Below are 13189 nucleotides of genomic sequence, written 5' to 3'. Positions count from 1 at the left end.
TTAAAATGCAGTTCTACTTCAAAACGTGATGAATGGCAATTTTGTACTCCGCAGATCTGTATTTAGAGTCATATAGGTTGATGCTAGATTCAGACATAAGTTTTCACTCCTATTAGCCCTATTGAACCAAAATGGCTATGGGAAAGTGAACTGGATTCTAATCCTTGTGGATCACCAACAGAATTCAATCAGCTACCCTTGAGAGAACCTACTATACCTATTGATGCACAGGTGTCACCTACGGCCTTAATCAGACAGCATTATACTTGCACAGCTGTAGCAGAGGGTATAATTTGGCCCACAGCACCAATACAGTTGATGATGTTTGAAAAGGAAATAACCCAGTTTCAGATCTCAGGCTGAGCTTGCAAGACTGGCAGCTAGAAAATCTTTTTTATTATTTTATTTTGTTATTTGTAAACTGAGACTACTTTATCTGGAAATCATTGAGAGTCATTAAACATGACAGTCCACGATGCTGTTTTTACAGAAGCACTTTTAGGGCATGGCTACACGTGCAGCTGTGAGTTAAACCAGACCTCGGAGAGCGCAGCAGGGAAAGTGCTACAGTGGATCCACACTGTCAGCTGCAAGCGCACTGGAGTGGCCACATTTGCGGCACTTGCAGCAGCATTGGGAGCAGTGCATTATGGGAAGCTATCCCACAGAGCAGCTCTTCCCATTCTGGCGCTGTGGCTTGTGGGAAGGGGGCAGGGGTTGCGAGGCATTCTGGGTCCTGTCCCAACACCCTGTGATGCATCGCTTCACATCCCAGCAATCCCTGTGCTTCCATCCACATTTGGTGCCATCTTTCAAAGTTTTTTGTACTGCGCACTCTGTCTCCCTTTCGTTCTGCGGGAATGGATCCCGAAGTGCTGAGGAATATCCTGATGGGTCTCGCCAGCACGTCACATTTGGCAGTCGAGTTACTCCTTAAGATCCAAACCAACAGTGAGGCCTCCGACGATGATATCGAGTCGAGTAACGCATATGACACGAGATGCTTGTGGCATTCACGGACATGCTCACCACCGTGGAACGCCGCTTTTGGGCTTAGGAAGCAAGCACTGAGTGGAGGGATCACATCGTCATGCAAGTCTGGGATGACGAGCAGCAGCTGCAAAACTTTTGGATGAGAAAAGCCACTTTCATGGGACTGTGTGAGGAGCTCGCCTCCATCCTGAGGCACAAGGACATGAGATTGAGAGCTGCCCTGATGGTGGAGAAGTGGGTGACTATTGCAATCTGGAAGCTGGCAACTCCAGACAGCTACCAATCGGTCACTAACCAGTTTGAAGTGGGAAAGTCGACCATTGGAATCGTGTTGATGCAAGTTTGCAGGGCCATTAATCGCATTTGCTCAGAAGAACCGTGACTCTGGGTAACATGCAGGACATTGTGGCTGGCTTTGCACAAATGGGTTTCCCTACCTGCAGAGGGGCGATAGATGGGACACATATTCCAATTCTGGCACCAGCCCACCTAGCCTCCGAGTACATTAATTGAAAGGGGTATTTCTCTATGTTTCTCCAGGCACTTGTGGATCACCATGGGTGTTTCATTGACATTAACGCAGTCTGGCCCGGAAAGGTGCATGACACACGCATCTTTCAGAACACTGGCCTGTTCAGGAACCTGCAAGCTGGGACTTTTTTCCCAGACCAGAAGATCACCATAGGGGAAGTTGAAATGCCCATTGTGATCCTTGGAGACCCCGCTTACCCTTTAATGCCGTGGCTCATGAAACCCTACACAGGAAGCCTTGACAGCAGCAAGGAGTGGTTCAACAACAGGCTGAGCAGGTGCAGAATGACTGTGGAGTGTGCTTTTGGCCATTTAAAGGACAGCTGGCTCTCTCCGTATGGGAAGCTGGACCTGGCCGATGACAGCATCTGCGCGGTTATATCCACGTGCTGTACCCTCCATAACATTTGTGAAGGGAAGGGTGAAAGATTCACTCAGGCATGGAACTCGGAGGTTCAACACTTGGAGGCTGAATTTCAATTAGAGGGGCCCAGCATGGGACTGCAAGGATTAGGGATGCCTTGAGGGAGCAATTTGAGGCTGAAAGCCACCAGTAATGTTCGGTGCTCTGCACGGGAGTGAAGTGCAGTGGTTCCAATGTTAATAGGAATCTGTGTTTGCTACGCTGACTTGCAGTGCCTGTTGCTTTCCTGGCTAAGGTATCTTTTACTTTATGCAATAATAAAGAATGTTTTCAAAGCCAAAAAATCCATTTATTGAAAAGAAAATTCATGTATTGAAAAGAAACACAACTGCTTGGGAAACAGAAAGGGTAAGAGGGTGGGGTGGGGAACGGTACAATCACAGATTTGCGTATGTCCTGTCTGTGCAAGGAGTGCTGCACTTCAGGCTGGCTAAAATGCATGGTGATGGGGGTTGAGTGCAGTGGGTAAGGGTTGTAGTTTTCAGGGCTGGGTGATGAAGATACAGGTGTTGGAGGCAGCTGATGGCGATAAGAACCCAGATGTTGGGGAAAGTGGGTTGGAGGTGACATGGGGGCACAAGGGAAAGAGTTTGGGGACAAGGGCTGCAGGGGGGTGCGGGCGCAGTAGTGCTCCGCCTGGATGGCTACCAGCACCTGGATCAAGTCCGCTTGGTGCTCCATGATGCTTAGCAGGCGATCCGTGCTTTGCTGCTGGTGTTCCGTGCTTTGGTGCCAGCACTCTGCATTCTGCTGGCACTCTCCTTTCACTCTCCCTCCACTCCTGTGCTTTTTGATTTTCATTAAGGGACTACTGCATTACTTCATGCAGCATGTCTTCTTTGCTTCTACGTGACCTCTTCCTAATTCTTTGGAGTCTTTCGGCCGGTGATAACATGGACGGCTGAGATCTCAAGGTTGCATCTGTAAAGGCAAAATGTAACACTTAACAGAGGCAGCATTGTTCACACCAGACAGAGCAATGATTCACCTGTACTTAAAGACAAACACTGTCTAATGATAGCAGAATTTGCCCATCCCAAAGCGAGCACACATAACCCCCGAGAGCCCCAAAATGGTGAGTAAGCACAGGGTCGAGGGGACTGATTGTTTCACTGCCGTACTGTCCTCTGGGTTTCTGTGCCTTGGGGAGAGCCAACAGCTCCAGGGGGCCCCTATACTGAATACTGTCCCCACATTTTCCACAGGAGTTCATCCTGGAAGATATCTCGCTGCTGAGGGTGACCTGGGAAGCCAGGGAGGGTCTTCTACTGCAATGCGGCTTCTGCCTGGGCCCATATGCAGCTTGCCTGTGTGCAGCAATGGTCCCCCCACCCCTCATGGCACAGTGACGTGGACATGTTAGCCTGACTGGGACAAGGAGTAGAGTAGCGCTCCCAAGGAACCTGTGCAAGTGCATTGCATAGCTTCTGGATGGGACCTTTGAAGAGATCACTGAGGCCAATTACCGCGATGTGAGAGAGCGCATCAACGCCCTATTCCATATCTAGGCATGCATGCAGCCCTAACCCTCCTTGCCCCAAGAGCCTGCACCGAGTAACTTCCTTCCCAAAATAAAAGCCACTTACCGGACACCTCCTCTGGTGTTTGTTCTTCCCCAACCACCGGCTGCTGAGACTGGCTACCTTCCTCCTAGCTTGAGAACAGCTCCTGGCTGCATGCATCTAGGAATGCCGGAGTGTCTTCTCCTCCTCAGCCCCCTTGCTCCCGCTTTCCTCCTCATCCTCCCTTGTTGAACTGGGATCTGAAGTGTCCATGAAGGTCCTCAGCATGGAGGTGGGATCACCCCTTAGTATTGCTTCCAGCTCTTTGTAGAAACAGCAGGTTGCAGGGGCAGCTGTTTGCCTCGCAGGCTTTGTGGTAGGCATTCTGCAGTTCCTTCACTTTAACCCTGCACTGCAATGCGTCCCAGTCATGGCCCCTTTCCATCATGTCCCTTGATATCTGCCCGAAGGTATCATAATTCCTATAGCTGGAGCGCAGCTGGGACTGGACAGCTTCCTCCCCACAAACACTGATGAGGTCCAGCACCTCACCATTGCTCCACACTGGGGATCGCCTGGCGCGTTGAGGCATGGTCACCTGGAAAGATGCACTGAGAGCACTCCACCCCTTGCTGAGCAAACAGGAAGGGGATTTTCAAAATTCCCAGAGAATTTAAAGGGCGGGTCTGACAGTTGATCACCTGAGGGCAGGGCTGTAGAGTTCTAAGTGATGACCAGAGTTGCTAGAACAGGCATTGTGGGACACTTCTGGAGGCTGATCAGAGTGCATTAACAGGCCAGGGTGTCCACACGGGTGTCGTGGCGCTCCAGCCATGGCGCACCAAGCGTTATGCCTCTCACGGAGGTGGATTACCAGGAGCGCTCCAGCCACAGAGTCAGTGCGCTCTACATGCCTTGCCAGTGTGGACACGTCGTGCGTTAGAGTGCACGGGGCTGTTTTAATGCACTCTAACTCGCAAGTGTAGCCATGCCCTTAGTGTATAACCACCCTCTAAAGATAAGACACTTTAAAGCCTGAGACACACACAACCTGCTGCACTTGAGTATGTGCTGTCAGTAAGCATGCTTCTTTGTCTGCAACTTTAATGGAATACAATATTCTACTGAAAGGATACAGGGAAAATATGAATGGTGAGTAGTTAATGGCAGTGAAGTTATGTATAGCCTATTGAATACTAAACTGACAGTATTAATAGATGATGTCAGATTCCCTTTGCATGATCTCCCTCTTACCTCTTCCTAGTGTAACGATTCCTCTGATTGTTTCCCAGTGATTTTTCTTGGCGGGACAAACAGAAACAAGGCTTCTTCTGTCTCTAATCTTCTTCATGTTTTTTTCAATACCCTGTGGAATAAACCCAATCTGAACATTCAGCTCTATTTTCAGTTCTTAAAACTCTAGCTCTGTGGGCCAAATCCTCATCAGGTGTAAATCAGTATAGGCCCACTAACTTCAAAGAAGCTATGCCAATTTATACTGAGGATCTGACCCAAAGAAAAATACTTTAATGGAGATAAAAAAATATAAAGGGCAAAATTTTCAAAATTCTTTGACCCCAGCCTTTGAACTTAAACTGAGACATGCAAATTTGGTAGTTCAACATACAGTTGTCTGTGTTGTACAAGATGTTGCATACCCAGACAGTCACACATTTGCACAAACGTGCAAATCAGATACTTAGCATCTACCTGATATCCATGTGCAAATTCCATTTGCACAATCCAAATTTAGGAACTCAGATATACATGCCCAAAAATGTGGGTACGCACATGAGGTATTGCAAGCTTAGAGGCAGTTTTGAAAACATGGTAGCTACGTTTATATTTGTATACCAGACTAAACAAATAACTGCAAATAAATCATGTCAAACTTCCTAAGTTAGTTCCCAGAGGCTCAGGGTCTGGAACTGTGTAATGATTAGCCATCCTTACTACTTCTTAAAATATTTCATTTCCTATGGACTTTAAAGGGAACTGAAGGCATTCATTAAATTGGAGATTGGACCTGCAGGACCCAATCCTGCAGATTATTCTGTGGTGTCAATGGGATCTGTCTACATAACTTGCAGGATGGGAGCCTTAAATGGTAACAGCAGATTCATCTAAAATATTTTGGGTAAAAAAATCCCAAGTACAGTATTTATTAATGAAAGATATTTATTTCCCTGACATTTATTTATAGGAGGAACATCAAAATACCTCTTTATTCAGTTGTTTCTCAATTCGCCTTCCAGAGTCAGCAATGTATTGTGGTGGGGAAGAGAATTTATTTCTCTTTTTGTATGAAAAAACAGGTTTTTGCGTGACAAGGAAAACTATATGTTCTTTTTTCCCAGTTCTTTCTTCCTCCTCTGTTTGATTGACTATTTCCATTGAAATTTCAGTGTTGAAAAAATCCAGGGCTGCTGCACCAATGATTCCTGAAAGGGAATAAAAGACAAAATTCTGTAGCGAACTAAAACCTTCCATTATAACAAATATTTGTGCAATGCTGTGTACTAACTCAAGCATTTATAGCTGACTTATGCAGTTTTGTGTGTTTATATATAAAAAATCAGAAGTGCAAGATGACATATGATGAATTCATTCATCATATGTCATCTAAGACTAGTTACACTAATGTGTACGTTTTGGGCTAAATCCTCCGCTGGTGTAAATCAGCCAACCCCCACTAATTTTATACAGCGCAAGGGCGATTTACACCAGCTTTGATGTGACATACACCTTGGGATGTTATGAGACATATTTAACTATCGACATAGCCAACAAAGTTAGTGCAGAAGATCTGTAGAATCTGAAAAATTCTCTAAGGACTGAAATGAGCCTTTAGACTGAGCCATAAGTAAAAGGGGGTTTGTAGCTGCACCACCTTAAGCAGCACGCTGAGAAGGAATTGAGACTCAGAGACACCTCTCTGATTTGTAATCCCTCAAGAGCTCCCATTTGATGTGGGGAGTGGAGGGGGAAGAGGGGTAGTTTGCATTGTTTGCTGCTTTGGCTCTTCATCAGACACTGCACTCTGCTGGCTGGGCCATGGAGGGTGCAGGGGAGGTATCCTCCCCATCGCCTTGCCTCATCCTCACCCATATGGCCCCAGGACAGCAGTATGGGGCTAAAAGGCCCTGGTCTCCCACCCCCCTTTCACTCCATGCCTAGATTCAAGATCCAAACAAGTCCCGTATTGCTGGGATGTGGGGTGCTTTGAGGCTTTAGTCCTCTTACTGTCCTGTGCAGGCCAGTCTCAATCTAGGTGATTGTCATGCATGTACAAACTGTTTTCCTTTGAAAAACACACTGCAGCTATTTTCTAATATGTATATTTAGACAGATTATAGAGTTTTGCTATGATTCTTCCTTTTTATTTTGAATAACATTTTTCACAGTCTGACCTTGATTATGTAGTCAAGGGGAATTTTTTCTCTTGAAACAAGACATTGCATCAACATGCATTATTATTGCTTCAATTTGTACTTAAGAATATGTGGTGGTTGAGTGCAGTATTCTACAGTGACAATGATCTGAAAAATCACTCTGCATTTCTAGAGACCGGTGAAGTGTCAATTCGCTATGCATTCTGAAATATCAAAAGGCAATGGGTATTCATAAAGGGAGAAGCTTTGATTCCCATTTGAGATTACAAGTTCCTTTGAAGGGGCTCCACTTAATCATCTAGAGGTTAAGAGTGGGGATCTATTTTATCATAGCACAAATATAATTGTGAAATATAGTGATTCTCTCAATGTTCACATGGATCAGTTTCTGAGTGAAGCTATGGATTCTTGCAAATGCTAATGGAGGGCCTAGTGCTGAATTGAGTCCAATGGCAGTTTTGCCTGGATATTCATTGCAAGATGTCTCCAAGATGTGTTTTTAACACCTCTCCTCATACTCCATTTTAATGATTTTAGGATATGAGATATAGAGAACAAGCACAAAAGTGGACTCCATAATGCACATCAGCTGTTTCAACTTCTTCCACCATAAAAATCGTTGTGTTTTAGAAATGCTCTGGCAGGACAGACATTAATGGCCTGCTTTTCAGAATTGCCGTGCAGTGCACCCCCAAACCCCACTGAAGTCAATGAAAGCTGCAAATGCTCAGTAGCTCTGAAAATTAAACCATAACAGTAAAATATTTTAAAGTCAATCAAAATTCTGTTGGGCTGTCAATTCTCGTCCAGAGAACTTGTGAAAACTAAGCAAAGAATAGCTGCCAATGTCTGAGTCTATAGATGTAATGCATTACTAGCACAACTGCATTATTACCTGGAACAATATGGCACAGACCTCTTCTATCTGAGTAGTAATGCAAATGCATTGACCCATCTTCATTCTTTTCTACCCTAAAAGAAGGTGCATTCATCTCCTGAAAACGATAATAATAGTTAAATATCCTCTATCATAAGGAACACTAGTGCAATAGCAAGCTCTAGAAAAGCACTTTGTATCTTATCAAAATAAATAGTTATATTTTATAACGCTGATGTCGTTTCATTTGCATTTATCAGAAATGAAAGATCTTTATGTTGGAAGGAAACTATACCTTTGATTTGATTCAAAGTATTGAATAAATTTACATCTAGTATTAAGGATAACTTTGAATAGCTGACTTCTTTCCCCACTAGTGCATCAGAATAATTAATTTCAGTGCACAAGAGGGACGGTTGTAGTACAGTATTTTGTTGACATGTCAGTGTGTAAACCCTGGCAGGGTACATCCATGTCTGCTCAGTAGTTCTTACTTCAACTTGCCTGATAAGAAAGAGACAGGTAGCTATGTAATGCATCCAAGTTCTCGATGAACTCGTAGAGATTTCCACCCAATGTTCTCAGCATATGGTCATAGCCTGACCGTTTGCAAAATTCAAAGAAAAACTCTCCAAACTGCTTCAGAACCATATCTGGGGGAACATCTGGCAAAATAAAGATACCTTAATTAATTAACATGACAGATGTGAGAGTTCTAACAATGCTGAGAAATGGACTAACAATAAATGCAAAATGTGTGTAGAAAAGGTAGGGAATGTTAAGAAATGTGTGTGTTACACACAGGACAGGTCAGGGGAGGTGGAGGTACAGAGGTGGCACAGAGCTCTCCTTTGTACTCTCCCTACCCTGGGGTCTTGTGTGCAGGCCCCATTCCTGGGCTTAACTGGGAGCACCTTGAGAGCAGCTCTAACTCACTCTAGCTGTTAGCCCCAAGGAGCTGAAACCACAGATGGGGGATCAGGGTAGCATAGGAGCATCCCATCTTGCCCTCTTTCCCTCAGCCATGACCCCATATGTAACAGGAAAGGGGTGGCGTAGGAGCCCCTATGCAACCAGAATATCCTCCTTTCACTGAGCTGTTCTTCCATCCGGGGCTTAATAAGTTGGTTGTATGGTCAGAAGCTGATGGCTGCGCAGTGCAAATCAACCATGCTACACCCAAATATCCCAACCCACAAGTCTAACTTGATCAGTCTTTTGAAATGTGTTGATCTCCAAATAGCAGCAAAAGCCATGGCTATGTATTATGCATCTTTATTGTATATTATTTTTAAAGAAAAATTGAAAAAAAAATGTTATATGACTGTTAGAAATGGAAAAACATGTATTTTCTCTAGCTGTCCCATCGTCTAAAATAGAAAACAAAAAAAGTCATCTCCAGTACCTGTCTAAAATTCTAATATTTTCAATATTAATTCTTAATACTTTTCTCTGACTCGATTCTCCCCATTAGTGCCTGCAGATGAAAACTGCACCTCCCTGAGCCCTGGGGCTGCAGTGAACTTCTTGTGAGAAAGGCAGGCAATGTTTTTACTATAGCCTTCCCCCAAAAGGGTAGATGGGGAGGATAGTCTTAAACTGAGTTCAGGGCCCTGTAAGACCTCCCACTAGTGGAGGGTGTCTGGTCAATTAGTCCTAACTAACATTACCCCTTTTGGGAGCTCCAAACAGTGACCTGCTCCAAGCACTTTTAATCATGAGGTTGGTGCAGCTGCCTTCTGGAGGAACTTCCCAACTCCGACCTGCTCCAGCACAAGCAGGTATAACCCAAGATCAGCTTAGTCCCTGGTTTATAAAAAGCCCAGTTACACTCCAGTTGAACTCATTTGGAAAACTCCCATTGACTTATCTGGGGCACAAGATCCTCAGAGGCTTGGGCCCAGGTATTGTTTTGTATTGCATTGACGTACCTAACATTTTGCAGGCTTTGTCAATTAGCTGCATTGTGATCTCATCTTTGTAAACTTCAAACGTCAGAAATGTGTCCTGAACTCCTGCCTGGATTCTGTAACAAAAATGAGATTCATGTTGCAATATCATTCTAAACAGAACACGTTTAAGACGCAATTGGTATCCGTTAGTCACAGTTCTCCTATTTGCACCCCTCACTGTGGTACCTGAGAACGACCCTTCCCTTCATTAATATTAACTAGATAGATGAGTACCTGTTGAGGACAGAATCTAAACTTAAGGCTCAAACCTGCAACCTTTGCTCATGTGAGAAGTCACATTGACATTGGTGAGACTTAAATACGTGCCTAAATGATTGGCTGAATCAGGATTTATGTTGTTCAAGGCTGATCCTATTATTTATTACTGTAGTGCCTATGAACCCCAACCTAGTATTAGTGCCCCATTGTGTTAGGCACTGTACAGATGACGTTACTGCTTTTGCTTCTGTTCCATTGGTTTACTGTACATTGTGGCACATTCTGATCCATTCCTGGTTCCCTTTGGGCCTGAACCAAAACCTATTTAAGTCAATGGGAATCTTTCCATTGGTTCCAATGGACTTTGGATCGGGCCCTGGATCACTTGGTATCTACATTTGCTTTATTTTTATTTCTTTATATTATGTAAAATTCCATAAAGCTTTTCAAGTTTAAAAAAAAAAACCCAAAAAAACAAGAGAGAGCAAAATCAATGTTTTCTATTACATTTAATTGCTTTTCCCTGAGGCTCCAAGATGAAATTGACTTCAAAATAAGGGTGGCTTCTATTCAGCATACGGTAATTACTTTTCAATAACGATACAATGAACCAGTGTGTCTATTGCCCACATGTCCCTCAGACATAATGTCATCCTTCATTATTTGGTCTAATAAATGAAGTAATTAATGTCCTAGGATAAAATGTTGCAGTGTAAATGCCTTGACTTTGACTTAATAGGTAATTTTAATAATTGCTTACTGAATAATGAATACTTCAGCATTCATTCAACAGTGAGAGATTGGTATTCTGTGGTACTATGTTCCTTATTATACTCTCTCTTAATGTATTCAATTTCTTAGGAATGAGTTACCTTAATTTTTCCCATGTTTCTTCACCATATTTTTCAACCACCAAAGACTTCAGGCATGTGTTTATAAATCCATACTGCAGAAATAAATATAGGAATATGGAAAAATTATTTACAAAAGTGCCCTTGAATCATACAAGTCCATAATATTTTAAATTCCACTGTAATAATTCAATACAAAATAGTAAATAACATTCTGCACTCATTTAGTGCCTTTCAACCAAGGTTATTAAGCCTTTTACAAAGTTTTGTATTATTTATCTGTACATTTAAAAAAAAAATTTTTACGGTAAGAAACATTCTTATTCCTGTTTTATAGATTAGAAAACAGGCAAAAGCAGGCAAAAATCTGCTCTGATGTCAATCCGCATTCATTCCCATGGAGTTAGTGCAGATTTACATCAGTGTAACAGAAAGCAAGATTGGCCCACTGTTGGCTCAACTATTGTGTGTGTATTTTCTAGGTACATATAAAATGGAGGTGACAGTGGTTGAAAAAGGTGAGTAAACATTAAGTTATACAGATAAATAGTATCAAAACAGCAATAATTACCCGAAGTTAGGGGCAGCTTTTGCAAATTGGGGACTTACCCACATTCACATGGGCATGATCCACTGACATCAATGTTAAACCCACCTGTGAGAGGCATGGGGTTTGGTGTAGGCCTGTGGTGAGTTGGTGTGAGAATTGGGACTGGAGGGCCCTGTCAGCCCTCCAACCCACTGCTGTTATACAATCTGAAATCACTATTTTAATATCAGAATTTACTTAGAAGAAAAGGAAAGTCCTCAGTAAGGATTTCTGCCACATTTTTAAATGTTCACAATGAAGGTCTGATCCTGCATTTCTTCAGTATTATCATTATACAGCAGGCAAAACCTGCAGGGAAGTCAATGGGAATTTAACTTGCTTCCAGGCTACAGCCCCTATCTCTGTACTTGACATAGCAAGTGGAGTACTTCATTACTTCTGTGCAGTTCAATGGAAAACAAACATCATTTCTGGATTTGGTAAAATGCATGATATTCACCAGAATGATCAAAAGAGGGCTTGTCATGGAAACACACGTTTAAAGAAGATATATATTCTTTAAGCTGTCAAAGTTAGGATCACATACATTCAGCCCAAGAAAACTTGTAAATCCACAGAAGCTACTCTGTTTGTTTGACACTATTCCCTATAACAGTTAGGTAGCCTATCAGTGGTTAATATGCAGTCCATGCAACATCCAGGCAGACATTTGCGTCGTGCCCAATGGATAACTTTATAACCTTAATAAAGTGCCCGTCACTCTTTTCGAGGGACCTGCTCTAACTGTCCATCTGTGATAGTTAGATTACACCATCTCTGAGGTTTAGGGATGGTAGAAATGCAGCGCTGGACACGAATACAAATTCCTATCACAAATTGCCTTCTCCCCCACCCCCACGCCTTTTTGCGCCAAGTTTCAGCCCCCACCGCGCTCTGAAAGTGGGGGGTCGTAATGGGACTTTTACAGGGCAGGGTTTGTCTAGAACAGTGGGTTTACTCTGCAATTACGCTCTAGCTCCCGGCCCCTTAAGGCTCTGATCTGATACCCACTGCAGTGACTAGGAGCCTTTCCTTTGATTTCGGTTGGATCTGGCCTGTAGGTGGGATGGGAGATCTTTAGCCACTGCCACAGCTGTTCCTGCGCTCCGGGGTGTAACCGCGCAGCAGACCGGGCGGGGGGAACCGATCGCTGGGGAACCTGGCTCAGACCCATCAGTGGCGGGCTCTTAGAACAGGACCGAGGAAGGGCGAGAGGCTAAATGCCAGATCTGCCCTTTCACAGACACCCCCTAAGCTTCCCCGCCACGCACAGGGCAGGCTGGCGGCTCGCGGGGAATCCCCCCATGGGGCCGGGGGTGGAAAGGACCCAAGCGCCACTCACCATCCTGGCACCGAAGGCGCAGCGCTGGATCCCGCGGATCTCACCAGAGCCGGGCCCCTTGTTTAAAGAGGCGAAATCTCCCCGATCTCTGCGCCCCAGGACGGAGAGGGCTGCCCCGCCTCCATGGTACCTCGGGGTGTTCAGCGGTTCCCCCGCTCCCCACACGCAGAGAGAAAGGCTTTAAGCCGTGGCCCATTGGCGGGCAGCCGTCCCTTAGCAAAGCCTCAGCATCGCCGTTCCCGGTGAGTCAGGCACCGCGACGGGTCTGGCGTCTCCATCCTCCCCCCGGGCATCCGCTGCAGGGCGGCGATCATCTTCCCCCAGCGATCCGGGCTGGAGGAGCCGGCTCACGCCGGAGCGGCAGCGCCTCGCGCCCTCCTTTGCAAAAGCACAGCCCCCATCCCCGGCTTTTCGGGCTTGCCGCCCCTCCGCACCCGGGGCTGGGTGGGTGCCGATCGCTTGGCGCTGCGCTGGGCGGCGCTGGGGAGCTCAGGTCGCTGTCCAAGGGGCGCGGGTG

The 13189-nt window shown here is 44.9% G+C and overlaps 1 protein-coding gene across 1 annotated transcript in view; it reads right to left on the bottom strand.

Annotated features, from left to right (window-relative positions):
- LOC128842728 (guanylate cyclase soluble subunit beta-2-like) overlaps positions 1 to 12902 on the bottom strand; it is a 34695-nt gene extending 21793 nt beyond the window's left edge. Inside the window, exons 1-7 of the mRNA XM_054038870.1 lie at positions 12673 to 12902; positions 10763 to 10836; positions 9651 to 9745; positions 8224 to 8384; positions 7738 to 7837; positions 5671 to 5891; positions 4705 to 4816 (exon numbers count right to left, since the gene is read on the bottom strand). Coding sequence (XP_053894845.1) covers positions 4705 to 4816; positions 5671 to 5891; positions 7738 to 7837; positions 8224 to 8384; positions 9651 to 9745; positions 10763 to 10836; positions 12673 to 12675 — 766 coding nt within the window. The 5' untranslated portion in view covers positions 12676 to 12902. The remainder of the gene's footprint in view (positions 1 to 4704; positions 4817 to 5670; positions 5892 to 7737; positions 7838 to 8223; positions 8385 to 9650; positions 9746 to 10762; positions 10837 to 12672) is intronic.
- Between the last annotated feature and the right edge of the window lie 287 nt (positions 12903 to 13189).

This window comes from Malaclemys terrapin, chromosome 9 (genome assembly GCF_027887155.1).
Source record: "Malaclemys terrapin pileata isolate rMalTer1 chromosome 9, rMalTer1.hap1, whole genome shotgun sequence".
In the NCBI taxonomy this organism is placed as follows: domain Eukaryota; kingdom Metazoa; phylum Chordata; order Testudines; family Emydidae; genus Malaclemys; species Malaclemys terrapin.
This window is presented reverse-complemented; position numbering and strand designations above follow the sequence as displayed.